The sequence below is a fragment of the Rattus rattus genome, chromosome 1 (genome assembly GCF_011064425.1).
Source record: "Rattus rattus isolate New Zealand chromosome 1, Rrattus_CSIRO_v1, whole genome shotgun sequence".
Classification (NCBI taxonomy): Eukaryota; Metazoa; Chordata; class Mammalia; order Rodentia; family Muridae; genus Rattus; species Rattus rattus.
The window spans coordinates 264,717,177-264,744,559 of record NC_046154.1 but is presented as its reverse complement, the minus strand read 5'-3'; the positions used below and the strand labels follow the sequence as shown (position 1 = coordinate 264,744,559).

Genomic DNA, 27,383 nt, shown 5'->3' with positions numbered 1-27,383 from the left:
TTTATTATATTTTAAATTGCATTAGAATGTGTATGCATGTGTATGTGTGTGAATGTGCAGGTGTGTGTGCATGCATGCATGCATGTGTGTATGCGTGCACATGCATAATCACGGATGTGTGTGTTACTTGTAGAAGCTGATTTTCTCCTTCCACCATGTGTGACGTGGAGAGGACACTGAAGTTGTTAGACACAGTTAGCCCCCAGGGAGCTATCTAGCTGGTCCTATTTGTAACTTTAAAAAAAAAATAAAATCTCCCTTAACAATAAACTTCATCCTATGCAATGCTGGAGAGTAAGCCATTTGTATTTATCAGAATCTGCTATTTGCGTTTCTATTCTGTTCTTTCACACTGCCTATGTTCTTTAGTAAATCGCAAAGATACAATCATTATAAACCTCTAAATACTTACACGTTATGTTCCAGCCAAAACAAAGTGGTTTTGTTTTCTGTCTTAATTAAATTATTTTCTTCAGTAGGATGCACGGGACCTTGCGTTTGCTAAGTAAGTGCTATCATTCCAGGACCAAAAGGGTTTTAAGCTGACTATAGTATACTTATAATAGAAGACATTCAGAAACATTGAACTATCAGACCTTTAGAAGCCTATTACATAGACGACAGTTTGAACTTGACGAGAAAACATTTTTCTTATATGTGTAGTAAATAAAAGGAGGCTGATTCATTTAGGCAAGGGGTCATCCAGAGGAAGAATGGGGAGATCTAGGCATGTAGGAAAGAGGCCAGGTGTCATCCAGTGAAGATGAGAGACTTGGAGTACGTCAGGCTCTGTGAATGGTCAGAGGTGGCAAACAGTGATTCTTTTACAGCGTCATACATTCAAAACTAGATACATACACTGTGGCAATTTGTATAGGTTTAGTCCCCAGTCGATTCATATGTTTGAATGCTTGGCCATAGGGAGTGGCACCATTAGGAGGTGTGGCCTTGTTGGAGGAGGTGTGGCCTTGTTGGAGGAGGTGTTGGAGGAGGTGTGGCCTTGTTGGAGGAGGTGTGTGTGTTGTTGGGAGGTGGTGTGTGGCCTTGTTAGAGGAGGTGTGGCCTTGTTAGAGGAGGTGTGGCCTTGTTGGAGGAAGTGTGGCCTTGTTGGAGGGGGTGTGACCTTGTTGAAGGAGGTGTGGCCTTGTTGGAGGAGGTGTGGCCTTGTCGGAAGAGGTGTGTCACTGTGTAGGCAGGCTTTGAGGACTCCTGTGCTCAGGCTGTGCCCAGTGAGAAAGAGAGAGCCTCCTCCTGGCTGACTGTGAAAGACAGTCTTCTCCTGGCTGCCTTTGGATCAAGATGTAGAACTCTAGGCTCCTCCAGCACCATGTCTGCCTGGGTCCTGCCATGTTTCTTCCAATGATGATGATGGGTCAGACCTATAAAACTGCGAGCCAGCCCCAGTTAAATGCTCACTTTCATAACAGTTGCCTTGGTCACAGTTTCTCTTCACAGCAATAAAACCCCAAGACACACCCTGATGTGTAACATTTCTTGGGGTTTGCTTGTTGGAATTGAGCTTTGACTATGCTTACTTACCTCAGAGTAAAATCGCATCTTACTCACGAAGTAAGAAATATCAACAGATTTAAAAATAATTGTGATAGCACAAACTGAAATCTGGTAACTTCAAACAAAGACGGCCTCTCACCTCCTTCAGTTTATTATGAGAGAGATGCAGCTTCTCTACTCTCGACCATATGTGTGGGTTTTCGCTCAAGTCTAAGGTGCTGATCTGATTCTTGCTAAAAATGAGTTCCCTTAAGTTCAGAGACTTCCAATGTGCAGGTCCCGGGAGGTGTTCAATGTCGTTGTGACTCATATCCAAGGACCGCAAGCTGGAACGACATGATGTCCCATTGAAAGCAGAGTAGGAGATTTCAAAGAACGCAAAATGATAGCGCGAGGGATTTTACAAGACTGAGGCTAAGAAATTAACTTAAAACTGCGTCGGTTGCACAGAGGCATGAATTTGAGATTGTATATTCATAAAGTACTTAGAAGAAAAGGCAGAAGTGAATGGGGATTATCAGAAACAAAACTGGTCATACTCCCTTGGGATGACAATGATGATGACCATGTACCGTGTATTTCCTTCATTATAAGATGTTTTCACCAAGAAGAAAAAACTGCTTGAAGTGATATATTATCCCTTGAATTGTACATGATGTGCATATATAAGAGGTTCACCTGCTCACTTGGTATTCATATATATATGATATGATATATATATATATATCGTGTATATATATGTGTGTATATATATATGTATGTGTGTATATATACGTGTGTGTGTGTGTGTGTGTGTATATATATATATATATATATGTTTTCTTTTCAAAGAAAGAAAAAAATTTTGGACCATAAAAATACTATCTCTCTCAGAAATGAAGAAATGATCAGTGCTTTTCAAATGCTCATGGGGAATGAGAAATTATAACTAACAAATACATAAATTGTCATTGAGACTCTGCTTCCTCTATAAATTGTGCAGTTCCCACTAACCCCTCCTCCATGGATAGCTTTCATTCATTTCCAGGCTCTGTTCTGGAAGTAGTCCCTAGAAAGGTGAGCACGCCATTTCACTAGCTAGTCTCAGTAAGCATGGGACCCAGCATGAATAAGCCGTGAACCCTGCTCACATGGCAGTTTCTCAACTTTTCAGACCTCAATATTTCTGTGTACATTATGCTTCCACTCAGTGTATTGGAAGCTTAATGAATGAATTCTAAACTCACATAGCAACACCATCTGTCTAACAAGAAAGAGTTTGGGTCTACAAAGCCACATTTGTGTTCTTCTAAAAATAAATATACTATATATTGTTCTAGTTGCCATAGAAAAGTACGTGAAAACTAGGAAAAGAATTTGGCTGTCTTAGATATTACATTCATTACTCTAACCTGCCATGGACTTGAGTCACTAGGATTCTGCAGAGCAGTATCTCTTTGGGTGCAATCATAGTTATCTCTAGCTGAATAACTATGTGTGGACTTGCAAAACAAGAGAAAATTTAAAACATGAACATAAAGTATGGAGATGTGTGCCCAACGATAGTATTGATGAAATCAAGAGCTGGGAGACAGGAAGAAGGTAAGGTGGGCATAAGAGATCATCTTTATGTCAGCTGTTTCCCAATAAATGATCTTAATGATTTGGGGGGAATATATTTAAAATATGTTTAATAGGAGCTACTATGTAAGAATTGAAAGTCTGAAGTTAAGCCCATCAACACAGATGAAGTGTGACTTTTGGGGAGATGTTTTGTCTCCCTAGTAAGATTATAAAAAGGAAATGATAAACAGAAGTTGTCCTATAAAATGATTAGGAAGATCAAAGAGAAGGCCCGTGGGGAACAATTAGAACAGGGAGTGGGGTTTTGCAGTTAGATTTGCACCAATGAGTCTGTCTAACATTCTCTGTGACTAGGTGCTGGTTGCTATTTGCCTACGATATTCATATAAGTACATACAAAGTGTGATTTTTTATAATGCATGAATAAAACTGTTCTTAAAATGTTCTTAAAATGACAATACACTTAAAACTGAATTAATGCTTGTTGTTTTGGTCTTTGAAGAAATTAGGAGGTCCCTTAACCCCAGCCACATCACTATGCAGATTTGTGTGTGTGTGTGTGTGTGTGTGTATGTGTGTGTGTGTGTGTGTGAATATATGTATATATTCATTCCTAATCTTCATAGAAAATGTTACTGAAACAAATACAACTTCAGCTACCAATGTTCAGGCAACAAATGGATACCTGTGATCAGCTAAAATCCAAAAGAAATTAACAATCATCTGGTGAACATCCAGTCTTATTTGGCTATAGAATGTAATTATTAGTCAGAATGCTCATATACTAAAGCGTGAGAAGTTACTACAAAGGTTTAGAGATATACCTTTTGTCTAGTAAAGACTCAAACTCTCATATACCAAAAAAGAATTGAATTTTGAGGGTTTTTTTTAAATGTGAAGTGGGTTTATAAATGAATAATATACATGCTCACATCAAACCATTGCTCCTAAAAGTTATGCCACAGCTCAATGGACTCAAAGTAACAATGGACTCACTGTGGAAGACTGAAGATCGCTTCTGGAATGCACGTGAAAGAGTTCTGAGACAATTTTAAGCTCGTTATGGAAGACGGTAAGGCAGGCATTGCAGCTGAAGAAATAAAACAAGATAATAGACGTATCACTCATCTTCACTAGATTTCTGATAAACTCGTACAGATAGTTTCCAGTCACGTGTCACTTGTGTGGCTAACATTTTCATACTCACAGAATAAAACAATTTTACTTTATAAGATAACAGTGTGGCCACTAAGTAATGAGTCCTCCGGTGCTCATAGATTGGTAGAATTAACATTGTAACAATGACGATTCTACCAAAAGCAGTTATAGATTCAATGCAATCCCAACCAAGATCCTGGCAACATCCTTCACAGAAATGGGGAAAAAAATCCTTACATTTATATGGGACCATATAAGACTCCAGAGAGCCAAAGAAAACCCGAGGGCTACCATTCTAGATAAAATGTATGACAGAGCCATAGTAACTAAAATTGCACTGTGCTTGTGCGAAACCAGACATACAGCTCAATGGAACAAAACAGAAAACCCAAGCGTGTGTGAACATCACCAGTGCCATTTAATATTTGATGAAAATGCTAGAAAGGCACACTGGCAAAAAGAACATCTTCAATAAATGATGCTAAAAAACAGGATAAATACAAGTAGAAGAATGAAATTAGGCCTTTATCTACTACGTCGAACAATATTGGGAGAGAGAGAGAGAGAGAGAGAGAGAGAGAGAGAGAGAGAGAGAGAGAGGAAGCAAATGAATGGAGTAATGCTACTTAGAATGATAGCAACTTCTCCAAGAGCTGTAGGTTGTCTAAGTCCAGGAAACCTCCTTTTGAGTTAATGGTCAGGGTAGTCTAAGAGACTCCTAAACCAACATAAACTACTCCTGTTGCCATCTTGCCGCTGAAGACACAAAGTTCTCTGGACACATGACTTGGAGGACTCTAGCTGGATTTGACACTCAATGGCCTCCCTGAGAACTAGCTTCCGTAGTAGCAGCGGAAGGTGAAAGGCAGTCATCCAAGGGAGGGGTCAGTAGTCCTACCTAGCGGTGAGGCCTACGAACAACAATAAGCAAATGTCAGGGTCTACCTAACTGTGTACCCATATCTTGGTGGGAACTCCAAGCTCTCTAATTGGATCTAAGGCCCGATCAACAGAAGAAAATCAATGCTGGTCTTAGAAGCCTAGATAGTCATGTATGAGTAGTGGAGTCATGGATCTTGGAGGAGAACCTGTGACTGCCATTTTCCTAAACCAGTATAATTTCTAATTGCACTCTAAATATGTCTCCTTATACCCACAGATAAGTGTGTCCCCACCCCTCATTAAAGAAGATTCGTCTTGCAAAGAAAGCCACAGTAGTTAAAATGCAGGTAAACATTAACTGTGGGGGCTAGCAAGTCCCCACAGATACACCTGTAATCGAATTCCTATGCTTGAGAATGTCTCAGAAGCAGGAGCAGAAAGACTGTTAGAGCCAGAGGTCCAGGACATCTGATGCAGGATTGTGTCTTCTAGATATGACAGAGAAGCTATACCCACGACATGTCAACAGCACAGCTACCTGAACAGGACCTGGACAATTTCAAAACCAGTTGACATCCCAACATAGAGGACAGAACTCTCATGGGGCCCTACCTGCCTATGAAGATCTACAGGCAAAAAACTCTTGAGAGAGGAAGATTAGTCCTTCCTAGGTGGCTATCCTACACCAAGAAGTCAACCCTAGAAACATGTACATACAAGCAACACTGAACAGACTCAGCAGGTTGCATTTACATGTTTATTTGCATATGTGTAAATGCAGAGACACGGGAGTATGGGAGGGGTTGGAGGGAGGAGAAAGGGGAAAGAATAAATAATTCAATTATATCTTAATTAAATAATTTACTTTAAAAATCTGTTCTTCAACAGCATTAGCAATGTTTGCATGTGCATGTAGGCAGCCACGGGAACTCTTTAGTTCAAGAGATGAAAATGAACAAGTGTGATGATCATTTGCAAGCTGTGAGACCGTAATTTCTTTTCCTATGATAGCAGCAGTAGGCTGAGATTTTTTTTTTTAAAACCACAGACAATTTTGAAAACATTTTAAAATGTGAGTCCACTGTCGGATCCCATTACAGATGGTCGTGAGCCCCCATGTGGTTGCTGGGAATTGAGCTCAGGACCTCTGGAAGAGCAATCAGTGCTCTTAACCACTGAGCCATCTCTCCAGCTCCAATGAAAATACAATTTTAAACAGTTTTCGTTGTGTAGAAAATGTGCGCAAAGAGGACCGAATTCCTCTCTTCCCCCCAACCCCCACCCCTACCTCCCCACACACCTTTTTCCTGCTACCAAGTGACAAGGGGCCAATATTGACACAGCAGTGTCTCCAGTCAGTTTCGTCTGTGGTTTGACAAACAGGACATCTGTACATCATCACTGTGTCTTCCTCTTCTCTTCCCTAGAACATGCTAACTGTAACTCTTTTGACTGGACCCACAGTTTTACCTTTCCCAGTATGTCTTATAAGTGGGATCAAGCTCCCCTGGTCCGCTCTCATTAAATACGTGTCTACATTCTTTTCTCCAAAACCTTTCCCTGGCTTGACGGCTCACTTTTATCCTCAATCTGCCAAGTTGGTTTGCAGAACTTTGGGATACTTTACCTGAAACATCCCCTGTAACTCCCCTCCTAAAACACTTATCTGTGTCCCTTGAAGGCCTTGAAGGTGACGGTGAAATCGGAACATGACACTTACCGAGAAAATTCATGCGGGCACTGAAGCTCTCCACTTTCGGGCAAGCCTCGAGAAAGTCTTCAGGTAAGGATGGAATGTGGTTTTTACTAAGGTTTAAAATCTTCAGTTCCTTCAGGCTCAAGGGAGAACAAATCCCAGATATTTTGTTTCTAGTTGGGAAACGCAAAACCGAGGGTTAAAATGTGAATGCTAGCAGAATGTAAAGGTATTAAATCAATCTAAGCTCTAAGTACAGCTGTAAGCCTCTTAAAATTAATTGTGAGGATTCCAACTGACAAAATGGCCTTAATTATCAACCGCATTCACCCTTGGCCATGCTTACTTCAAATCATTGTTACAGAAATAGCACCATCATTTCTCACCCCTGCTAAGTTCAGTGCAATGTGATTTTCCTTGCTGCCTTAGTGGGTCCGTTCTTACCCTTCCAGTAGGAGCTGCTCCAGTTTCTCCACCACTTGGTCCAGGTTCTCTGGGATGGAAGAGAGCTGGTTGTAGGACAGGTTAAACTGTCTGAGGCTTGGACATTTCACCACAGGGTCTAAAACTACTGTTGGTCCAATGTCATTTCGAGAGGCGTCTAGGTGGATAATACTTGGCATTTTCAACACGAAGGAGGGAAAGGTGGTGAATTTGTTACTGTGCAAATCCAGATGTGTCAAGCACTTCAGAGTCTGGGAAGAAAGAAAGTTAAATATCCCATACTGAGCATTTGAGAGATAAGTCCAGCCCGGTTCTGGCTTCCCTAACATTGGTTAACTGGAACCTTCTGGAATTTTTTTTAATTGAAAATACAAAGCTTGTTGGAACGTCAGCACACTTAGTAGGCCAACAATTCCTGCTATAGTGTGAGTTAAAACAGGGGAAATTCCATAAGAGACTGTCAAAAGCAGGCTCAGAAATATAAATTTGAGACCTCAGTTCAGCTTACTTATAGAAATTGCTTCTGCGAATTGCAAGGTGGAGTCAGGGCTACCGCAATGCTATCCAACATGCACGGTTAAGTCTATCAGAAGCAGGCTTTCCTGTGGGGTAATTCATATTAAAGTGTGTAGGAATTTCTGAAAGGCTGTGTGAAACCCAAAGTAATGGGATAATGGTTGCCCCAGATCTGAAAGACAGACGTAACTGTAGGGATATACTGTTATAAAAAAAAAAAGTCTGCCATTCTGAGACTGTAACTTTGTCTGCTGCTCCCAGCCAGAGTTAGCAACGCACCCTGAGATCACTTAACACCAAGGACTGCTATCCTGTTGTGTATCCAGTCCGTTTGTGCAAACCTTCCTAAAGCTGAGGCCCTTGAACACTGCTCACGTCTCGGTGACTGCAGTGACCCACGTTTTCACTGCTACTTCATACCTGTAATTTTGCTACTGTTATGGATTATAATGTAAACATCTGATATGCAGGATAGCTGACATGCGGCCCCTGTGAAAGGGTCATTTGTCCCCCTAAAGGGGTCACCACCCGCAGGTTTGAGAACTGTGCTTTAAGAGAATCGTGTCACAGCCAACTTTCCTTGCCTTGGATTTCCTATAAGATCAGCTTTTACAAACAAAGCTAAGGCAATGTTAGAATCTTAAATTCTGTACTCTACCAAGGCCCTAAGCCAAGCGTGATGCATGTGCATATGTATACTGTGGTGATGAATGCCAGAAATAGGACATATGTCAAAATACACTTTATAAAACAAATATCTACCATAGGAGTTGGACTCCAAATGGCTATGGGTTGATAAGTCTGTTTGCAGGACTGCGTGCTCTCAGGTCAGTGGGTCACTGGGAGTCAGTAATGCTTCATTCCTTGTAAAACTCCTAAAGATTTCTCGAAATGATCCCTTATCCCTTCCCCCACTGGATGCTTCCTGTACTGTTCAATCCAAACAGAGCAAATGCCCTTTGCGAGGGAGACTACAGGCGTCATGGGGAAAGGAGAAGAGAGTTCAAATCTGAGCTAGCTCTAGGAAGAACCGCTCCAAGAGGAAGCCTTTAATGTCTGCCCTTAAGGTGACACGGACACATTCCCGGTTCTCGGGGGTTCTTACAAATGTGTTTATACAGATGTGCTTAGCCAAGCAAACGAGTAGGGTCATGTGGTGCCCCGCAGGGTCTTGGAAGTTACAAGGCAAACAGGCTTTACCTCACACAGCTGCTGTGGGAAGCTCGTGAGTGAATTCTGGTGAAGTTCCAGCTTGGTGAGATGCTCCAGGTGGCTACTGAGGCAACACTTCTGGCCCAGAGCATCAATATCTTTCAGTTCGTTGGCAGAAAGATCTAAAGACGTGATGTGTTCTCTCTCAGAAGCCAGAGAAGAAGAGCTATCTGATTGTCTCGTATGGGACTGCAGCCTTGAGGATCCTTGTTTTTCCCAAACAACAAAAGACAGAAATGTAATGAATTAGCCTGTGAAAATGGACTGAGCCCTCTTTACTTCAGGAGGCAGGCTCTACAAGAGCACCAAACGGTAGAGCATACCCTCTAGTGGTTAGAATGCAGAGAGCACCAAACCGTGGAGCGTGCCCTCTAGTGGTTAGAATGCAGAGAGCACCAAACTGTGGAGCGTGCCCTCTAGTGGTTAGAATGCAGAGTGCATAAGCGTATTTAACATGGGTGGAGTGAAAACAAGAACTATGGATGATAATGAAGAATGGGGCTGGGAAAAACATAATTTGGATTTCAGAAAACTCATGAAAACGTAACTCTGATAACAGTCCTAAAAAGTAGATTTTTAGTAGCCTCTTTGATCATTAAGTGAATACATATGAAAGCTGTGTTAAGTTCAAATAGGCAGCAAAACTTTTTTAAAAATTAAGTAATCAAAACGAATTAAAAAAAACAATAGATTCCGCCCCAAATATCTATGTAACTAAACTCATTTCCCCGTACTTACTGAGAGACTCATCTGAGGACAGTATTTTTCTTTTTCGTCTCAGTAGATCTTCGTGATCAAAAACAGGACCCTATTAAATAAATAATGACTTAAATAAAATGTCTATCATTTGTTATGTCACCTTTTTTTTTATTTTGAGAGGAGAACATTTCTAAGTAGAAGCAACTAAGAAATGAAATTATTGCAGAAAATCAGGCAAGAGCAGAGAGTTCAAAAATGAAGATAAAACTTCAAATTACTGCTCAACTATCCTGTGTATTGCCCCTTGCCCCTTGGTATCATGTACTTATAGAAGGATCAGATTGGCCTAGAACTCAGGACCCTCCAGTCTTGGCCTTCTGAGAGCTGTGAGTTCAGAAGCGTCAGCAGACCGTCATGTTTTTAAGTTTTAAGTATGAAGAAATGGAATGGCACAAGTTGAGGCAGAAAGTTTTACACAATCAATTCCATCAACTGACTGAAGCAAGTCTGTAACTACCTAATCTGTAATTACAACTGTCATATACAAATCCTGGGACCTAATTTATTCTTTTTTGGCTACAATCACTCTCTCTACTCATCTTCCTGAGTTCAAACTAAGGGAAGCAAAAATAACTTGTCTTTGGTTTAATTCTATTTTCAAATGTCACATTATTTACCAGGTACAATAAGATACATACATATGAGACACTGACCAAATCGCTTAGCAGGGGTGGGGTGGGGATCTCAATAGGCTGAGCTTACAGAAATGAAAAGTAAACACGTTTAGACCTATACAGCTCAGCTTTCTTCAGACAATCTTCTTTTTCTATTTATTAATTTTGAGTGATAGACGTTGAGTGAGGTTGACATGCCCGGGCACGTGCGTGAGGTCAGAGGTCAGCTGTCTCCTTCCACCTTGCTGTGATTCCCAAGGACTGCGGTCAGCAGGAGTGTCCAATGGGTCCCCCCCTGCTGACCATCTCAGGAGCTTTTTTTTGCAGCAAGTGGTGGCTAATCAGAGACTTAACAAAGCACCGGGAATATGAGATGATGACGTGCCCTGCCCTCGATGGGGCAACTACATCCACCCTCTCCAAGGCTCAGGGAGCATCGTGGAAGAGAGGGCAGAAAGAACAAAGGAGCTGGAGGGTGGGGAAGTTGGTTTCTAAGAGACTCCTTCTTGGTCGGATGCAGCCATTGCACTTCTGAACACTGTGTTGTGGTTGACCACATAAGGCATGCATAAAGCTGAGCCTGCCAACATTTCGCCATGGAAAGGCTCATGAGGCTCCACCCCTCCCTGGGGGACTAGTGATAATTAATGGTGACTGGAGGAATGGGTGTAACCTCCTTCAGTGATGCGGCCACTGATGGGTGACCATGATCCAACCAAGGCTCCTGCAAGCTGTCCTAATTAAACTCACACACAAACACACACACACATATACACACATACACATACACATACATACACACATACACACACAAACACACACATACATACACACATACACACATACATACACACATACACATAGACACAGACACACACACAGACACACAAAGATACACACAGACACAGAGACACACATGACACACACACATACATACATACACATACACACACATGCACATACACACATACATACACACATACACATAGACACAGACACACAAAGACACACACAGACACACATGACACACACAGACACACACAGACACACATGACACACACACATACACATACACACATACACACACATACACATACACACATACACATACACACAGACACAGACACACATACATACACACACACAGACACAGATGACACACACATACAGACATACATAAACACACATGACACACACAGACACACATGACACACACATACATACACACACATACACATACACATATGCATACATACACATACACACACAGGAGACATGGAAGTAGGTGGGAGGTTTTTAGGGAAAAGAGTTTTAGCAGGAGAGAGAGAGAAAGTTGAGAGATGGATATAGGGAGTGAAAATGGCTAAAGTTCATTATATTTATATATACAACTGTCAAAAAAGAAAATAAATAAGGGAATTAAATAAAGAGTAGAACATGGGGAGATAGGGAGGCTGGCAAAGAAATGCAAGCCGAGCCAACGGTACAGAGTTTGAGGAACCGGAGAAAGGCAGGAAAGCATCTCTGTTTACAGCAGGGCAGCACGGCTGCTGCACGCTCAGGAGGAGGAGCCTTGAAAGTGCACAGCCTGCAGCACCGTCTTCAAAAACCCAAATAAAACCCTCACAGCCAGAGGTCAGAAAGACTGAATCTGAAAACACCGGACATTTAAAAATTCCTAAGGAGATTACAGACGAAAGGCTGTGTCAGATAAAGGGAATCTATGGTGCTTTTGTCCGTGCCAGCAGGACAGTAAATTACGTGAGGTAGACGTGCTAATTTACTTTATTGCAATAATCATTTCATATTATAAGCCTTAAACACATATAATAAATAGATACAAATGAAGGGCTTCTATTGTAACAGAAATCGTCAGCACCGCATTGTGATCAAGCTTCAAGCACAAGTCAGCATTAACCTTTCAAAGTAAACCTAAAAGGAGTGTAACTCTCAGTATGGAGCCCTGGGTGGAAATGTGTCTTTCCGTTAAAAAAAAATACTAGTGTACATGTGTGTGTGTGTGTGTCTGTGTGTGTCTGTGTGTGTGTTTCTGTGTGTGTGTCTGTGTATATCTGTGTGTGTCTGTGTGTGTCTTTGTGTCTCTCTGTGTGTGTATATGTGTGTGTCTGTGTGTCTGTGTGTGTGTGCGTGTATGTCTGTGTGTGTGTGTGTGTGTGTCTGTGTGTCTCTGTGTGTGTCTGTCTGTGTGTCTCTGTGTGTGTCTGTGTGTGTGTGTCTGTGTGTGTGTGTGTGTGTGTCTGTGTGTGTGTGTGTGTGTGTGTGTGTGTGTGTGTGTGTGTGTGTGTGTGTATGTGTGTGTCTGTGTGTGTCTATGTGTGTGTGTGTGTGTCTGTGTGTGTGTCTGTGTGTGTGTCTGTGTGTCTGTGCTGTGTGTCTGTGTGTCTGTCTGTCTGTGTGTCTGTGTGTATATGTGTGTGTGTCTGTCTGTCTGTGTGTGTGTCTATGTGTGTCTGTGTGTGTGTGGGGTGTGTGTCTGTGTATGTGTGTGTATGTGTGTGTGTGTGTGTCCATGTGTGTGTATATGTGTGTATCTGTATGTGTGTGTGTGTATGTCTGTATGTATCTAAGATAAGTTATAAACTAATATGTCTTCATGTGTACTCATTTGTGTATCAGGTAACTCCCTGCCAATCACGCCTAGCTTTTCAGGAGTTCAGCCATCAAGGGACTGTCAGGACCAAACACTTAATGTAGACACCGCACAACTTACCAATGAACTGGAATGCCTCTGAGCATTTGGTGAGCAGCGCTGCAGAGCTAGGTCCCTGTAAACTTCTCCTACACTAACTGAGTTGGACTTCTTCTTCACGAGAAAGGAGCTCTCGCTGCCTGTTTTGAAGTTGAAAAGTAACAGCAACGTGAGAAAGATCTGAGTGTCATCAGTCAGCCACAGAAGTCTAAATATTTCCATTAATAGAAATTGCATGGGCTCGGTGGTAAAGAGTGCATATCACACAGACATGAGGACCAGAGTTTGGAAACTGATAGCCATAAGTCATGTGTCCTGAGCACATGTGCAACCCCAGCACTGAGGGACACAGTGTAACCCAGCACTGAGGGGCACAGTGTAACCCCAGCACTGAAGGGCACAGTGTAACCCAAGCACTGAGGGGCACAGTGTAACCCTAGCTCTAAGGGAAAGGGGGCAGACACAAAAGGATTTGATGGGACTTATTGCCTTCCAGACTAATGGAAAAGCTAAGTTCCCAGTTCAGTGAGATAGATACCCTGCTTCCAAGAAGTAAGGCAATGAGCCTTATGTATACCTGATACTCCATGGAAATACACCTCTGCATACAATATACACACATGCATCCACACAAGAAACACAATATTTCCCTTTGAACGTGAGAATAAAAATAGTGAAAGATGTTGGTGTTTCAGTTAAAACCCAATGAGTATTATTTTCTTCAAATGCTGATGGAACCCCTGTGGTAGAGTCAGCCTTGAGTGCTGACTAGTGACAAGCAGGTCTGTGTCTCACAGTTGTTCAGGGTTCAGAAGGAATAAGCCAAGAAACCCGACAGTCACACATTTTACCATAAACATAGTACAGAGGACAAAGGGAAAAAGCAAACAAGTACGGCCAATGGTTTTTCCATTTCTCTATACCCTCTCATAGATTTTTTTAAGGTTGGTTTTAAATATTAAAAATAGACCTTAGACTACTGGACATTCAACAATCTTGAATATAATTCACTTGGATTTCATACTTGGGCTTAAATGGCATTCATTTTTTAAATCATTTATTTTTGGTTTTTGGCAGTACTGGGGGCTGATCCCAAGACATCATAATTCATGTACTCTAGGCAAACTCTTATCATTGACCGAGAACTATGATTAGCATAGGCAAGCACATGTATCATTGAATTCATGATCAGCAATAATTCTTTTAAGAGTAAGAGCTGAAGATGCCAGAGATTATGAGTTTTCAAAAATAAAGCTGAAAATAGAGTCATAGTTTTCAAAGATAAATATTGAAGAACTGTTTGTGAAAAAAAATATAAGATTTTCAATCCTACTACTTTTTAGCTTAGAAAAAAAAAGAATTACTTCTAGATGCTTGATAAATTCAACAGACCAATACTAATGTCACAAGGTATAGTATAAATCTTGATATAAGCCCACTGGTTCAGTATTTAAGTTTAACTCATTCTATGGTACACATTTTTTTTTATTAAATTTTTAAATAAAGGAGTTGAGAAAATGGCTGAGTGAAAATACCTGCTACCAAGCCTGACGACCTGAGTTCAAACCCCAGGGACCGCAAATGAGAGGACAGAACTGAATCGTGCAGATGCTCCTCTGACCGCTGTGTGTGCATTGTGCCCTGTACATCCTATGCAAGTCAGTGGCCCAGACAGAGCATGGGCAAAGCACAGAGATACAGATGTGCTAAAATGTCACGATGAAGCCTGTCAATCTATACACTTACAAAAAAGAGAGTAAGATCTAACAAGTCTCTTAACTCAATTTCAAGCAAAGGGAATAGTGTTAAATGGTAACGTCTACCATCCTATTTCTTGCTTTATCCCTTTCAAAAGTTATGCCAGGTGAGTTCTTAAAATAGTAACACTTTTTTAAAACCATAATAAAGTTAAGAACTAACTTTCCAAGTGTGGTCCAGACCCTTTACTTAGAATTTCTTGATTTCCTATCTGTAATCCTGAAAGGCCGGCACGGTTAACTTATAAATGTTAAGAAAGTGACAGAGCCACAAAAACCTACTGGTGGCAGAGCACGGACAGCATCTCCAGTGTGAGTTATCTCTCCCTAAGCATGGACACGCCCAAGCCCGTTTTCACCCATTTCCCCAATGAGTTGGAGTAGGATTTTAGTGCGAGCTCTCAGAGTTCAATGCCAGTGTGTAGATGTGAGTCACAGCGAACCTTTACTTAAAATAGATACCTTCGCTATCCAGATCGTCACTCTGGCCAAACACACTGTCCATAGAAGAGTCGGGAATGAAGGTCCATTCGCCAAATTTCGCCAGCGCATCCTCAGAGAAGTTGCCGTCACTGCCTGAGGCCACGCCTTCTTGAAGAGTGTTTCTCATCTGATACCGGAGCACTTTCCTCGCTAGGACAGACCCCGCGTCTTAAAAGAAATCAACCGGTGGCTTAGAAATCAGTAATTACCCAGCATAAACGTACCTTTCACAAGCTCCCTATACACATCTCGCGCTTTTAAAATGTCTCCTTGCAGAATCACTTTACTGTGTACAATGCTAGTGCATATTTGCCATACGATTTTCTCGGTTTCAATCCAATCTTAGTATTCGTGATGCAGCTGTAAGAGCCTTGGGTATAGTGGCCATTTTCAGTCATGAACCTAACTTAATTCGGGGAGGAGTTGGGACTGTAAAGCCAGGCAGACATGTGTGACACCCCTTGCAAGCCGGTTAAGCTCTGTAAGGACAAATCAGTTCACCCGGAGTAAACAGATGATATGTTCAGGACAGGATTATAGAAAATTAAATAACGTCATGCTTGTGAAATCTTACTAAAATACAACAATGCTAAAAAAAATGTAATAAATAAAATGTGTTCAGCGGCTCAGGAGAAAGAATTTTAACACCTGTGTTGGCTAATTTTATGCCAACCTGACACAAGTTAGAGTCGTCCTGAAGGAAGGGGACCTCAATTGGAAAACTGCCTCAATGAGACTGGACTGTGGAAAAGCCTGTAGGGCATTTTCTTAATTCGTGATTGATATGGAAGGGCCCAGCCAACTGGGTTGTACCCTCCCTGGGCTGGTGATCCTAGGTGCTACCTAAAAGCAGGCTGAACAAGGCAGGAGGAGTAAGCAGTTAGCAGCCATCTCCACGGCCTCTGAATTAGCTTGCCTCTGAGAGGCTTCAATGAAAATAAACCCTTTCCCCTTCAAGCGCCTTAGGGTGAATTTCAACCCTAAGACAATGAATGCTCTTCTCCGTTTTTCATTACATTTTATATTTATTTTATACCAAGAAGAAATGTGCTGGCGGTCGCCATCGATCTACAGAAACCGTAGAAGATTTCTTCAAATATTTTTTCGTGGCTCACATAAAGCACAATATGTGAGTCGGTCAAATAAACCCGGAGAAACGTTCCAATGCTGCGAGCCCAAAATTTCCCTTCAGACAAACCACCACCAATTGGCATCGTGATTTTATCTTCCAGCCAAATGACGTCAACGTTTTAAAGATGACGTCAAGATCCTGCCACTGTAAGATCGTCACACGAAACTGAGGGGACACTAAATCTCCATCCAGGGTCCCCAAGGCGTTTGGTCAGAAATCAGAGGACAAGGATGGGCAGGGGGTTCATATCTATAATCCCAGGGCTCAGAAGGCAGCGGTGGGCTCGCCTTCAAGTTCAACCTGCTCTTCTTAGAGAGTTTCACGGCAGCCTGGACTACATAGAGACGCATTGAAGAGAAGCTGGTATACAGATGGGGGCGGGGGGGAGGAAAAGAGAAGATCGAAGAAGAGGAGGAAGGGAGGGGGAAGGGGGAAGAGGAGGGGCGTCATTGGTAGAACTATTTTCCAGTACAGTGTTCTATTTTCACATAAATGTGATGAACACAATCCAGTGGAATTTTCAGCAATCAAAACACCGTTACAATGTGAAATGTGTAATCCCTCCTTGAACAGGTTCATACATTACTGCCCAGGCTGGTCTCACAGTCCCCCTGTCTGAACCTCTCTGGTTCATTTCCATCCACCTTTAAATTTGCTGCATGCTTCTCCTACGTGACTGCCAAGGAGTCACTGGATGAGTATCCCATGCTTTTATTTGTTTGGTTGGTTGGTTGGGGTTATTCTCTTTTTTTTTTTATTTCTCTCTTCCCCCTAATCTTTTAAAAATATTTATTAATAGTTTCAATGAATATCCTGATGCATAAAAATCTGTACCCTGGATGTCTAAGAACACGTCATAAGTAAACAGAGTATCTTTCCCTATACAAACAAAACTGTGTATATTAGATTTTAAAAGTTCAAAAGTACACAAATTGAAGATCAGAAGATAGTGCAGAACGTCCTCAGGAAGAACAACTTTAATTCCTGCTGATATGTTAAGTGCTTTTTATATAACATGTGCTTTCTGTATAATTTACTACCAACTCATCCTTGCTAATTTATAAATATCCAGTGATCATATATTATATGCAAACCAGTAGCATAGATACTAAGATTCCAACAGTGGACAAAACTAACTTTGGCTTCACCATGCTTCTAATCTACCAAAAAGGTTGTGAAAAGAACAAATACACTTATCTACCATGATGACTTAGTTCCTGTACAGTGGACCAGTGGAATGGCATTTGCATACCATGCACTAAGTTTTAGGTTCAAAACAATGCTATTGACTATACTTAAAGTAGGAGTTACACAGACATTCTTATTGGTACTTACTTGTTTGTTTCCTCAAATTAGATGACTTATCTGGAAATAAAGGGCCTAGCCAAGAAGGATCAAGTTTTCCTATGCAAAATCCTCCAAGGCAAATGCTGTTGTTGGCCAGGTCCAGGGCAAGTCTCCTCAGGAGTAAGCTGATGACCTGGTTGTCGCCCTTTTGGATGCTTACTGTCAGGGCTTTCCGTACATCTTGTTCACGGCACCCACTGTTAAGCAACAGTTCCACCAATTTAGGGCTGCTCTCTTTCTCACATACCTAGTTTTACAAAAAAGAAGAGGAAGTGGACACACAACTTGAATTTCTTCTCTTTGGCTAACCAGAAAAAAAAATGGATCTTGCTAGGGTCAATCTTTATACCTCAAATTTAGGTTGAAATGATATAAAATATGGTAAAACTTATTCTTACAATAGACAGGGAAATAAAATGAAGTTATTGCTGCAGATAGAAGACTAGCACAAATCTTAATTGTCTTGCAGCTGTCCCATCAATGGTTTGAAGAGGCCTCATCACCCTTTCAAGTGGACATTTCTGGTTTCTTTAACAACTCTGTTGTGTCACGTGATGTTTTCCTGCAAGCTGTCTTGTGAGAGGGTATGTGATGTTTTGCTGAAAACAGAGACTTGAGAGGCTGAGTGATGTTTAGAAAGGATATAAACAGAATTCCAAAAACAGTGAGAGGGTGCTCTTGCATTGAGACTCCATGCAAACTTTGTTGGTCTTCCTTGGTCTTCACTTCATAGAATCCCTCCAAAGAACTTCTCGGGATATTCAGGCCACTTCCACTGACTTGTGCCAATTGTTTTTGCACAACCTTGCTGTTTTTGCAAGATAATGCCACCGAAACTAACTCGTGTTTGGTGTTTACTACTGCACTGGACTGCTGGTATCCTGACGATGAAGAGTGCAATTGCCCACAAGAAACTACTTCTAAACAGGTCCACAAAACCCTTTTCCTCTCAACCTCAAGGAAGAAAGGAGGCTCATGGGACCCAAAAAGCTGCCCAGTCTCAGAAGACCTGGAGATCTCAGAAGCCAGAAAGTTACACGTTGTACAAGGCCCCTCCTCAAGGCTGTCCCCGATAGTGGATAACATCTGGGATGCAAAGACTCTCTACTTCCTTTGTGTTGGGCTGGGAGTTCCAGGGATACAGCTGTCATGGGTCATCACCCATTGCTGGGGTGGGCTTTCTCATAATGCAGTTGTCTTTGAGTTACTCATGCTTCTATAAATAACTCTAGTAAGTTCATTGGTTTACAGGGTAGACTTAGATGGAGAGACTCCCTGTTAACAAATGCCTTTTTTAGACTCCTAAGTACGAGTCACAAAACAATACTATGAATTCAACATTCCTGACAATGCAAAGATGAACACCGTACATATCTATTACAGTGCACCATATAAAATATTTTGGAATTTAAATTTAAAATCTAAAATATAACAGAAACATACGTTAAACTCTCATGGACCTACGGGAATAAATCTTGATTTTGTCTTAGGTTTGGATGTATAGGAAAGGATTTAAGAAATATTTTTATTGGAGTTCGAAGGAAGAGGATGACCAGTTATGTGCTTTCATTGTCCAAGGAGGAAGGCTGAGAAGAAAAGGAAAATCAGTGTGGGGGTGACCAAGAACAATTGAATGCCAATTCGAACCCAGACTCTTCAAGCTACTGTAAGGAACGACAAGTCCTGCCCAGTCCCTGTGATCTTTCCCTCCACAGCTCTCATAGTCATGCCACCTATACCCACACTACCCACAACCAGGCACCAGATCACAGTCACATAGCACAGGTCACATTTGAAGCCAACTCTTCATGGTGCAGGACCTCCCTTCCCTTAGACATCCCACTTAGTCTGAAACTGCTGAAGCGTTTTTGTTGTCAAGACAATAGCAAATCTCGCCTGGAAGACAATTTTCAGCATTGCCTTTTTCTCAAGCTCCCTCTTCCACCCCAATTCCCCAAACCTACTGTTTGGTCCTGTGAGTTAGATAAAAAGGTGTCATTAAGAAGCATTGTTTTATAGGATGTTTCTCTGATCCAATCACTGCTTGTTAAACTTTCCTAGAGGCTTCATTGCCCCGGAAGCCTTTCCCTAAAGGGGCCACCCACCCCTCCAGGCAAGGGTTCTTATATTTTCACCATAGGAGCTCCTTGCCCCTGCAGCCAAGGGCTCAATAAGTCATGGTGTTGATCAGGATGCTGTACAAACATCACCTACCCTGGTCTATAGCTCTTCAAGTGTGCCCTGTTCTTACACTGGATCTATGCAGGAGAGCTTGCTCACTATCTCCAAGGTGAAATCATTTGGTTGTACCAGATATTGTTATAGACAAGCCTACTTCTGCCTTTTGACCAACAATGCCCTAGAAAACCTTCCTTTTCAGCATCTTACCATGCAACCTCTTACATGTCACAGCTATTTAAAACATTTGCTTCTTATGAACTAGCCAATCAAACTGTCTCTCTTTCAGATTCCCTTACCCTGCCTAACTACTTGTTTATACTCAAGGATAGGACTGTATACAACCAGCACTAATCCATGAATGTACTTTGAGAAAGACCAACATACAGGACAATACACAAAACCACTCTTCTTGTTGGTCTAATCTGTGACTATTGGCCCTGGAGTTGGGGGGAAGAAAAATACCTAAGACAGTAACTTAAGGAGTGGTTCATTTCCTATCTGACCACAAACAAAGATAGATTGCAAAATCAAATGTGTTCTGACCCACAGTAGAAAACAGGTCCATTAATCTCTACCAATATATATTTCTGGGGTCTCCAAAGATATTTAATCATTAATTGTGACTAATCTTAAGGACATTCATGAAAATGCTATGAAAACTGTCTTTACTCCCCAATGCCTTCCTTGTGATTAAACAAATCAACAAAAGCCCAATGAAAAATATACCTTTCATAGAGAAGACCCAATAAAAACTTGTGTCATCCAGACATTTTCTGTCTCTGATACAATTGTTCTGCCCTTAGCTCCTCTGGTGCCCTCAGCCCCCCTTCCCCTCTTCTCATTTTTTCCAGAGTTCAACAATTCCAACTCCAGATGGTTCTACAAGTAGACAGTGCCCACTGTGAGTGTGTGTGTGTGTGTGTGTGTGTGTGTGTGTGTGTGTGTGTGTGATATTCAAAGAGCAGCCTCTGATCAAATGATAACCTGAGTACCCTATAACCTTGCAATCCACTGACACCCCAATTCAGCAGGAAGGTAGACTTTGGTTTTGATGCTCTTTAATCTACTAGGTCCCACACCTCATTATTTTGGTAAAATAGTTTATTTAACTCTTTATATAAACGAAAAGACTAGAGTGTTTAGAATCCAGACCTTCTGAGCATAGCTGCAAAGAGCTGAGAGACATACCCAACTCTGTCTCTTCGCGGTTTCTACAAAAAGTTCATAGACACGGCCTTTTCCCTCTGGTCATGACATGCTCACCTTGTTGTCATCCTGAGGCCAAGAATAGTTTCTTGGTAATAGTTATGGAGTAAAAGACTATTGAAGGCAGACACAGGACCTTCAACTGGGATTATAACCACTACTCCCTCCTGCCCTATCCCCAGCTGCAAGTGATCTTGGGAGATACTAGGATAGGTAGGAAGTAGAAGGTTTACTGAAAGGGAGGGGGGATGCTCATGCTCAGTGACAAGCTTCCACAGGTTGTCATCTGTGATGGGGTAGAACTGTGTAGATTGAGTCATTTGGGGACCATCCTAGGTCCTTTAAGTAGCCCTTTAAACATCCTTGGTAAAGAAGTCTACTAAACTCATTAGCTGGCCAAGTCAGACTTTGATGGCATTGTACTTTGATCTATCATTAATGACTCATCTGGAGTGAACAGATATTTGTTCTATCTGCCCGTGAAAAGTTAACACAATAGCAAAGAAAGTGAAACCATGGAGAGAGATGGGTTCCAACAATAGACTGGGGTTGTGTGGAGGACAAGAGAGTAAGGAGAGTAAGGTCTGTGAAGATGCAAAACAAGAGGCATATTTAGAGTGTCTCACGCCCCGACAAGAGATAAACAATCAAATGAAGCATTAGACCGGAAACACCCACAGCATCTGGTTAGCTTTGACATTTCCCTAGGGGTCACCTTAACCTGCCTAGGAGAGACAAGAAAAAGGGTTCACCATGAGTGATCAGTAGAATAGTTCAATCACAACCACAGTGAGAGGTCACCTTAGCTGGAAAGAATGGTTATCAAAAAGGCAAAAGCAAAAACTGCTCTCAAGGGTGTGGAAAAGAAGGAAACACGTAGAGACCGCTTGTGGGAATGTACATTAATTTAGCCCTCATGGAAAACCATATAGAAGCGTCAACAAATAAAACCTAAAAGTAGGATCCAGGTGTTGTGGTGACGAGTGTTTTTACGCCAGGACCAGGAGGTAGAGGTGGGCAGATCTCTGTGATTTTGAGGCCACCCTGGTCTTTACAATAAGTTCTAGGCCAGTCAGTAAGATCCTTTCACAAATCAACAAGTAAACAGACAACCTAACAGAACTACCATATAATTCAGTAAACTCATTACTAAATAAATGTCCAAAGGAAATGAAATGTTGAAAAGTATTTACAACCCCATGTTCAGCAATATTCACTCTAATAAAGATATGTAGTCCATCTAGGGACCCACTACTACGTGAGTAGATAATGATGACTTATTTATAAAATAGGTTACTCAATCTCATTTGCCATAACCTTATTACTGAATCACAAGATGAATGAAAGTCCAGACCAACAAATGAGGGGAATAAGTCAGACAAAGACAGAAAATAACACACCATGTTACGCACACCTAGAATACAAAGTTGATGTGGTAGAGCTGGGAATAGAATGGTGCTGGCTGGAGGCTTGCACAGCACAGAAAGTAATGGGAAATTTGCCAGTCACAGACGCATAACCATGAGATCGTGATTTTAAACATTTCAAGTAGATGAATGCATAAAGACAAAATAAGCAAGTGATTACTTGGTGCCAAAGAGAGGATTACACAGACATCTAGGGGATGGGGGGGGTTAGGAACCGGCTGCTGCTTCTGAGACTTAACTGTGCAGTGATGAACATGTTCTAGCATTGTCTCCGGCAATAGCAGTACAACTACACAAACACAAGCCCATATCCTTATAACTTCCCTTCAGAGATGGGCTCTTGCTGTGTCCTTGTATTGCTCTAGCTGGCTTCAAACTCACTGGTGATCCTCCTGTCTCAGTCTTTCACGACTGAACTACATACTTTAAACACACAGATTGTATGATATATTCTCTCTCAGTAAATCTTTTCTTTTAACGAGGGAACAATGTCAGAGAGGAGGGAGAAGAGTAATAACGGAGACAACCCAAAGTGAGGATGGGAATATTTACCTGATAGATTAAAGAAGTTGCCCCCTTCGCTTGATTGGCATCGGCTCCCAAGAGGAGCAAACATTCGACCATGATGCTGTTGTTCTGATCGCAGGCTCTCTCTAGCATCTTGCTTTTCAGCTCATCATCCACAGCCACTTTTGCAAAGCATTTGCAGCATAAGTTGAGAAACTAGAAGGAGAAGGAATGAGACTGAGAGGCAGCTGGAGGGAGGGATAGGGTTGGGCCCACAGGCAGCAACACCCTACCTGCTCATCCTTTTGTTCCAGGACACCGGAAGACATCTGATGAAACATCACCACATCAAATGAATAGTGCACTAGCAGCTTGGAGAAAGATACGGACAGGTCAAGCATTGACAAGACCGTCTGTAATCCCTGAAAGTGTAAGCAAAAGTAATGTAAGTGATATAATGAATCGCGGACAAAAATAACTCAATGATACACAACAGTTCATGCATGATATTTAAGACCCTGCTTGCTCTTTTAACTAAACAGAGAGACCTAGACTTGAACTTGATGGCTTGAAATAAATCATAAATGTCTCCCTCTTTTGGTACTGAGGAATATATTAAGGACAAGGAGAACAGACACTAGCTGGCAAGCCATCCTCAAATACTTAATCCTCTCAAATGTGCCCATTAAAGTTTCCTTTGGGAAACCAGAGGGAAGCTAGATGTTGCTTGGGATTAGAACAGCTGGTGGCATCTGGATCCAAAGAGTCCGGCCTTGACTTCAGGAGGGCGAAGCAGTCATGGAGTCAGGCACTTCTCCCACCTTTTCGGACTACCTCCTGCATACACTTGTACCTGAGAGGCAAGGAAGTCCTCCCGATCTCACTGCTGTTCAGCGCAACTGTCTGAAACCCTGAAGGCAAAATAAAGGGCAAGTCCTTGTGGCCGGTTTCATCAAACAGCAAAATTGCTTCTTAAAAGGGGTCTCAAGCTGGCCAAGGTTAACCAGGGCCTCTCAGCCTATGCAGTCCTTCAAGGAAGGGTCCTCTCCACGCTTTTAGCATTGAAGATCATGAGTAAACTCAAAAGAGATCAGCCTACCCTCTACAGTAACATCAGAGCAGTCTGTCTGTGCATCAAGATGATTTTGCTCTCTTTGGATGCTGAGTTGTACAAACACAGACACTTGAGCAAAAGTGCATTTGGTTTGTGAGGTTCTGAGAAGGTGTCACGTAAAGCCTCACAAGAAGTTCTAGATGTGCAAGTCTGACAGTCGAGCTGGGACTGCACCTTTGAAGGAACCGTTTTCAGCTTTGCACTGGCCAGAGCTTAGTGAACATCCCAGTTGGGCTTTTATAGCCTCTGCTATGGAGATTTGAAAACTCACATGCAATGAATTAATCCATAGTAACTGGAGCCCCAGACCACACAGTTATTTCCTTCCCTTAAATGGCTTTAAATCAATCCTGCTATGGCTTTCATCGGTTTAGAGTAAAGCACTTTCCGAAACACCGATTTTAAAATGCATTCCTGCTCTGAGCTAAGAAGGCAGGGTCTTCTGTACTCTACAATAAAGAAAACACTTTACCTGCATATGTGATTTACTGAGAACCTCTGTGTAATGGTTACAGCCTAGATATCTTTATTGGTTAGTTATTGATTAACCAATTAACTAGCTCATTTATTGGTTTTTATTCGTACGGTCTATTTTGTCAGTTAAGAAAAAAAATTGCATGAGGCCCATTGAAGAAATAAACGTGATTATCAAAAATCCAATCCCCATACAGAAGTTTTGAACTATTCATTTGGCTAACGTTTGCAAAAGATATGAAGCATTTTATTTCTGTAGGGGTTAGCAGTCTCACGACTTTACAAGTCTCAAACTCCTGGACTGAAGTAATTTTCCCTCCTTGGCTTCCAGAATAGCCAGGACTCTGTGTATCTACACACCAAATAACAGCTTTTCTTATTCCCCGCTGAATCAACCTTACATCGTTTCACAGTCCTCACAAAGACAATTATTACATGTCTACTTTAAATAAAGCTTGGTCAAATTTATTTCAAATCTTTATCCTGGGAAGAAAACATCAAGAAGCAAAATAGCTACAGGCAAAAGCAGTTCAGGAGAAGCCACAGAGGACAGCCATCTTTAGAATAATAACTTGTATTTGCCCAAAAATCTAAGCACAAACCAAAAAAAAAAAATCAGCTACTGGAATGCCTTTAGAGTTTTTATGGGAAGGAGAGAAGGCAAACAAACAGACTGATTTTTTTTTCAGATCTAATAATGAACACTGGATCTTTACAGTCAGTGCAATTTTCTGCACCTTCTATAATTAAAACACTACAGAATGATAAATGATTTTAATTAACTAGACTATCTTGTTGACGTACGGTGAGAGTTGCAAGAGTAGAAGCGGGAGATTGTGTAAGCTCCCAGTTCTCTGGAGAGTACTCACTGTAGTCTGCACTTCAGCAACATCTTTAAATCGCTGCAAGGTGGAAGCCAGAATTTTTGCCAGGAGGTGCCCTGTCCCTATGCAGAAATTCTTCTTTGTCATCAGGCATCCCATAAGGTGTAAGCCCAGACACTGAATTTCTAAAACACAAGAGAAAAGGAACAGTGATAATTCTTTTAACCTCAAAACTGAAGGAAAAAAATTTTTTTAAAAAACCAGTTAATAAGTGTACTGGCTGGTTTTGTGTCAACTTGATGCAAGTGGGCATTATCTCAGAGAAAGGCGCCTCCTTTGAGGAAATGCCTCCATGAGCTCCAGCTGTAAGGCATTTTCTCAATTTAGGATCAAGGGTGGGAGGGCATTTTGTGGGTGGTGCCTTTCCTGGGCTGGTGGTCTTAGATTCTATAAGAACGTAAGCTGAGCAAGCCAGGGGAAGCAATCCAGTAAGCAGCATCCCTCCATGGGCTCTGCATCATATCCTGTCTCCAGGTTTCTACCCTTGCAACCTCCCCACCAATGAACAACAACAACAATAACAACAAAAAACTCATGGAAGGAAGGTGTAGCATGTCATAGTGTGTCCCACAGTCTACCCTTTTGTCCACACCTCTTTGCTTGCGAATGTTCATTGCAATGACTTGTTATTCAGTCCCCACTTCCTTTGGTGATGAATAGCAATGTGGAAGTGTAAGCTGGAGAAACCCTTTCCTCAACTTGCTTTTTGGCCATGGCATTTTGAGCAGGCATAGAAACCCTGACTAAGACAATGATCAATGGTTCCAAGCTCCGTCTGTACCAACCTTGGTCATCTGGATACATTTGCAAGGTATGGAGGACCGAGTCAACTGCTCCATGCAGGGATAACATCTCTAAGGCATCGGGAAGATGTGCGAAAGAAGAGATGACTTTTAATCCACATTTCTGAATCCCGGGATTCCCAATGAACTAAAAATCAAAAGAAGTTTAAGAATATTTGATGTTGTTAGAAAGGTTTTAGGACACGCCTCCATAAGCCAGTTACAGAGTGAAACAGCATAGTGCAATATCTGGGGACACAGCTTGGACAGGACAGTGGTTGACTACCATGAAAAGCTCTAGGTTTGATCCCCACTAAGGCAACAAAACACTAAGCATGTGATACAGAACTGCAAACCCAGTACTCGGGGGATGGAGGCCGGAAGAAAGATCAAAACTTCATGGCCGCCCTCAGTTAAATAGTATAGAGGTAGTCGGGGATTTATGAGACTCAGCCTCAACAACACAACATAAATGATGTGGTTAAATACAAATTAATATCTTTTTTTTTTTTAACTTTTTATTGGTTCTTTCTCTCCCTCTTCTCATACCTGCCATCCACCCTTGCAACCTCCCCGCCAATGGAGGAAAAAAAAAACTCCTTGTGAAAGACGTAGCATGTCACAGTGTGTCCCACAGTCTACCCCTTGGTCTATACTTCTTTGCTTGCAAATGTTCATTGCAAGGACTCATTAGCCTGGTACGAAGACTCTAGCTTCTGCTACTCTACTAATACTGGGACCTCACTGGGACTTCTCATAGATATCCTATTATTCCCCTATTTCGTGGAGATCCTGTAGCTTTGGATCTGTATGACTTGCCTCTTCATGTAGTCTGGCAGTCCATTGGGTAGATGTTGGGATGGGCCAAGTCAAAGCCCTGGATTGGGCCTGAGAGGTATCTGAGATAGTCGGACCACCAGCTCTCCCATTCTCATGCCCTTGGGGCCACCTCACCAGATATCCCTTCTACCAAGGCCAGCTCTGCCCTGATGCCTAGGCAAAGGCCAGGGCCAGCTCTCTCAA

General features: G+C 41.8%; 1 protein-coding gene across 1 annotated transcript in view; it reads right to left on the bottom strand.

The window, feature by feature from the left end:
• Lrrk2 (leucine rich repeat kinase 2) overlaps positions 1–27,383 on the bottom strand; it is a 144,672-nt gene that overhangs the window by 75,824 nt on the left and 41,465 nt on the right. The window contains exons 15-27 of the mRNA XM_032885325.1: positions 26,364–26,508; positions 25,564–25,703; positions 23,400–23,528; positions 23,152–23,322; positions 17,774–18,032; positions 15,286–15,474; positions 13,088–13,206; positions 9,722–9,791; positions 8,972–9,189; positions 7,256–7,506; positions 6,836–6,984; positions 4,072–4,165; positions 1,652–1,838 (exon numbers count right to left, since the gene is read on the bottom strand). Coding sequence (XP_032741216.1) covers positions 1,652–1,838; positions 4,072–4,165; positions 6,836–6,984; positions 7,256–7,506; positions 8,972–9,189; positions 9,722–9,791; positions 13,088–13,206; positions 15,286–15,474; positions 17,774–18,032; positions 23,152–23,322; positions 23,400–23,528; positions 25,564–25,703; positions 26,364–26,508 — 2,121 coding nt within the window. The remainder of the gene's footprint in view (positions 1–1,651; positions 1,839–4,071; positions 4,166–6,835; positions 6,985–7,255; positions 7,507–8,971; positions 9,190–9,721; positions 9,792–13,087; positions 13,207–15,285; positions 15,475–17,773; positions 18,033–23,151; positions 23,323–23,399; positions 23,529–25,563; positions 25,704–26,363; positions 26,509–27,383) is intronic.